The following is a 4,922-nucleotide window of genomic DNA, read 5'->3' as shown; positions in this document are numbered from 1 at the left end:
TGTGTTTTTTAAAATTGTCGCTCTGTCTCGCTGCAGGTCGAGGAAGCTCCAGTCGTTCATCGAGTTCTGCCTGGTGAAGAACCCCGGCCAAAGACCCAACACGGAGGAGCTGAGCAAGCACCCCTTCATCAGGGAACTGACCAACGACCGGCAGGTCCGCAACCAGCTGAAAGACCACATCGACCGCACCAAGAAGAGGCGGGGAGAGCGAGGTGAGAGCAGCGCCGCTCGGGCTGTGGGAGCGTGAGAAACGCAGACGGCCAGGAGGCTGACAACACCTGCAGGTCACATGACCACCGCTGCTGCTTTGAAGAGAAATACTGTTTTGGTGTTGTGTAAAACAGGGGTCCCCAAACTACGGCCCGCGGGCCGCATCCGGCCCTCAACCACATTTGGTCCGGACCCCCAAACTGTTTTGGCTAAATTAGACATTTTTCCAGTCCTTTAGGCTGATTTGCCTTTCAGTTATTATTTCAGCTGTTTTGGCTACTTTAGGCTCCTCCTTTTTAGGTCTTTATCAGTGCCAAACAGGCCCAAATGGGTCTTTTACTGTTAGATTCTAACAGACCAGAACCCAACGAAACCTCAGTCTCACTTTATAGTTAAAAAAAAAATCAACAATATTTAGGATTTGTTGTCAACTAAACATTAAGTTATAAATGTAACTTAAATATTACAATAATTAAGTCACAAAAATAATAGTTATTTTACTTTTGACAGCAGCACACACTAGTTCCTTTCAAAATAAAACCCACACTGTGTTAAACTTCAAAATAAAATGCAAGAAAGTCAACCATTATGTTTTTTGCCAGTAGGATTTTGTTGTGGTACCATCTTTTTTTTACATTTTACTTTCAAATATAAACAACATTTTTGTATAATCTATTTATTTAAAAAAAAATAGAATAAACTGAGCTTTTTACTGTCATCCTCAAAAAGGTGAGGCACAAAACTCTAAATTAATTTTAATCATTTTAAACTGCTCAAAACTTTAACCACTTTAGTCTAATTTACCAAAATAAAATCCGGGACTTGATCTAGACCAAATTTAGTAAACTCTCTCCGGACCAACGGACTTTTCCAACGTGAATACACACAAATAAAGAAACAAAAGGCTTCAACTTTTACACCAAAGTGATCAGTAGAAATCTCAGTTTAAATTGTTTTATCAGTCTAACAGTTGTTGGGAGAAAAATGAAGACGATCAAATTCAAACCTTCACATGTTTAAGCGCATCAGCTAAAAACGGTGACTTCTTCCAGCCCAGAGGACTTTAGCAAAGTTGAATATTTCCATCTGCACCTGGACCGAAGCCAAAATCTTAAAACTGTTTTTGCAGCTTGTAAAAAAGATAAAAAGTTCTGTAGTTTATTGAAAGCCAGTAGAATGCCTTAAAGGCATTCCAGAGAAAAACTCAAAAACATCAACTGAGTGAACTTAAAACGGTAATTACTCATGGAAGAGCGGACAAACTTTTACCAGAAGTGACATTTTATGGAGAAAGCGTCTTCGAGTTTCAAATCCTCGGGTGACAGTTTGAAGACCAAAGAGTATAAAAGAGCTGGCGACTCAAACCTAAGAACCGGTTGGACCAAAAACTTGCAGAACTTGGATCCAATTCAAACGCAGTGGCAAATGAGAGGAACTCAATGTACCGGCTGAAAAAGATACAGCCGGTACAGGTGTGTGCAGGAAGATTACTGCAAGAGAGATTGAGGACTATGGCCTGAAAAAAGAGGAACATAAGAAAAAGCATGTTGTGCTTACTACAACAAAATCAGTCCATAGATTTAATCAAACATCTCCAGACCTTCAACTCACCAGTCGGGACTTAATAGTTCCTCTAAGAGCATGTTGAGCTGCTTTCAGGTCAGCCGTCTGGTCATACAAGCTAACATCATCTCAGGTTGATATCCTGAGGCTTCACGAGCAAAAGCTCCTCAGAATGCTCCCTTTAGTATGAAGGAGCAGAGGCCATTTTCCAAAATCCAGAACATTTTCTGTCATCCATCTGCAAACTACGGTGGCCCAGAAGTGCAAATCAAATCAACAAATCACTCAAAACTTCAAAATCACGACAGTTAAAAAAGCAAAACAAACTAAAGTTGCATTACTTGCGATAATTCTACAGTAAATGCTTTTACTGAAAGTAGTCGCTGAAGAAAAAGAAGCTTTGTGCTGTAAATGCAAAAGCTATTTGCAAAAAGACTGAAATTGTGTTAAAGAACTACGAAAGAGAGCTGAAATTGACCTAATTTCTGAAGAATGTGTAGTAAAATTGCTTTAAAATCCCTGATAAATGCCACTTTTGCAAAAATATGTATTTAGTGTTTTACTTAAATATTAGCTAAACAACAAATTAGCACAAAATAATATAGTAGATGCCAAATTAGCCAAAAAAGCTAGCTGATTGCTTAAGTACTAGCTAAGCTAAAAAATAAGCTAAATTAGTCAAAAACGTTAGCTTGTTGCTAAAATAGAAGCTAAACTTTAAATTAGCCAATACATACTTCAGTAGATAACAAATTAGCCAAAAATGTTTTCATGTTGCTAAAATATGAGCTAAACTCCAAATTAACATGAAAAACTCAGTAGATGCCAAATTTGCGAACAAAAGCTAGCTGCTAGCTTAACTATTAGCTAAACTCCAAAATAGCCTAAAATTTGTTAGTAAACTCAATTAGTCAAAAACGTTAGCCTGTTGCTACAATAGAAGCTGAACTCTTAATAAGACATAAAAAAATTCCGTAGATAACAAATTAGCCCAAAACGTTAGCTTGTTGCTAAAATAGAAAACATAAAAAACTCAGTAGATGCCAAATTAGCCAAAAAAGCTAGAACATTGCTTAAGTACTAGCTAAACTAAAAAATAACCTATAATTCCTCAGTAAACTAAATTAGTCAAAAACGTTAGCCTGTTGCTAAAATAGAAGCTAAACTCTAAATTAGCCAATACATACTTCAGTAGATAACAAATTAGCCCAAAACGTTTTCATGTTGCTAAAATATGACTTCAACCCAAAATTAACATAAAAAAACCCCAGTAGATGCCAAATTATCTTAAAAAGCTAGCTTAACTATTAGCTAAACTCCAAAATAGCCTAAAATTCTTCAGTAAACTAAATTAGTCAGAAACGTTAGCCTGTTGTGAAAATAGAAGCTAAACTGTAATGAATGAAATGGTTTATTTTAAGCAATCAGATAATAATACATGAAATAACATCACATAATAAATCTCAAGTTGATCGCTTGAAAGGAAGTGGATGGAAGCGAACTTATATAATCCCACCCGGCACTAAAGCGTGGTCTCGACTGAGGAAAAATGAGCCAGAACTGCTTTATTTTGAGGAATATCATCAGAGATGGTTTTTAATTTGATGTTTCATTCATTGTTGGATCTATCACAACCTTAAAAACTCACACTTGGAAAGAGTAGGAATAGAGGTGAAACGTTCAAACCGTAAAATAGTGAATTCCTCTTCAACACGTGTTTTGATTCTCCTCTTTCCTCCTCACAAGACGAGACGGAGTACGAGTACAGCGGCAGCGAAGAGGAGGATGAAGGACGAGACGTCGGTGAACCCAGGTCGGTGCCTTCCCCCCAAAATAACCGCGATAATTCTTTAAATATACGTTTTCATGGACGAAATCCTATTTCCCAGTTCCATCATCAACGTCCCCGGAGAGTCCACCCTCAGGCGGGACTTCCTGCGGCTCCAGCTGGTCAACAGGGAGCGTTCGGAGGTCCAGCGGCGTCAGCAGATGGAGCAGCAGCAGAATGATGAACGCCAGAGAATCGTGTTGAATGAGCGGCAGAAACGGATTGAAGCCGGGAAGGAGCAGAGGAAGCAGCTGGAAGAGGTAGGAGGCTGAAGGAGCGCTCATCCGAGGAGGCTATTGTTTGAAATGTTGAGGTCTGATTGATTTATTTCACTTTACCAAATTAGGAAATTTGATAAATCATTCTAAAGAGAATAAAAACCATAAAAAGTGGCGAAAACAGGAATAAAATGACATTTACTTTTGATTAAAAAAACAATATTAACTGATTGTTGAAGTTTATGATCGTGTTTTGGTTCTAAACTGGTTTGAAGCACTCAGACTTTCAGAATAAAATAACAATTTCCACATTTTTCTGTTTGATTTATGCTGAAGGTTTTCATTGAAAGTGTTAGAGTTCACCTGAACTCAGGTAAACGCCAAATGTGAAAACTCCGGTCAAAATTAAAGTCTTGGTTTACTTGCAAGTGAACTCTGATGCAGTTTAACAACAATGTGAATTCAGAAAAAAATACTTTTAACATAAATTCACAAGTTTTTTCTTGTAAATTTACGAGAAAAAGACTCGTACATTTAGGAGATTAAAAGTCGTACATTTACGAGAAAAAAACATGTAAATTTACAAGATTTGAAGTTGTTAATTTATGAGAACAAAGTCGTAACTGTTAAAATATAAGAATAAAGTCGTATATTTATGACTTTGAAAGTCATAAGCTAAATTTTCAACCTTTTTTTCCGTAAATTTACGACTTTTAATTTAGTAAATTTAGAGATTAAAAGTTGTTTATTTGCGATAAATGGAGCTCATACATTAACAGGATTTAAAACTGTAAATTTATATAAGTAAAAAGTCGCAACTGTTAAATTATGAAAATAAAGTTGTACATTTATGACTTTAAAAGTTATAGGCTACATTCATTATTTTTTTTTAATGTCGTAAATTTACCAGAATAAAATCACAAGATTAAAAGTCGTACACTTATGGAAAAAAAGTCGTACATTTCTGAGATTTGAAGTGGTAAATTTACGAGAAAAAAACAAAAAAAATTACCAGAAAAAACTCATAAATATGAAAACAACTAAAAAAAATTATGAGATTAAAAGTTTTACATTTACAAGACAAAAGTTGTTACTGTTAAATT

The 4,922-nt window shown here is 36.0% G+C and overlaps 1 protein-coding gene across 1 annotated transcript in view; it reads left to right on the top strand.

Annotated features, from left to right (window-relative positions):
• LOC112151658 (traf2 and NCK-interacting protein kinase) overlaps window positions 1-4,922 on the top strand; it is a gene marked incomplete in the record, with an annotated part of 98,737 nt that overhangs the window by 64,949 nt on the left and 28,866 nt on the right. The window contains 3 exon segments of the mRNA XM_024280712.2: window positions 149-212; window positions 3,520-3,586; window positions 3,663-3,861. Of these exon segments, the coding sequence (XP_024136480.1) occupies window positions 149-212; window positions 3,520-3,586; window positions 3,663-3,861 (330 nt within the window).

This window comes from Oryzias melastigma, linkage group LG22 (genome assembly GCF_002922805.2).
Source record: "Oryzias melastigma strain HK-1 linkage group LG22, ASM292280v2, whole genome shotgun sequence".
Classification (NCBI taxonomy): Eukaryota; Metazoa; Chordata; class Actinopteri; order Beloniformes; family Adrianichthyidae; genus Oryzias; species Oryzias melastigma.
Note: the sequence above shows the minus strand (reverse complement) of the source record. Positions and strands in the feature narration are given on the sequence as shown.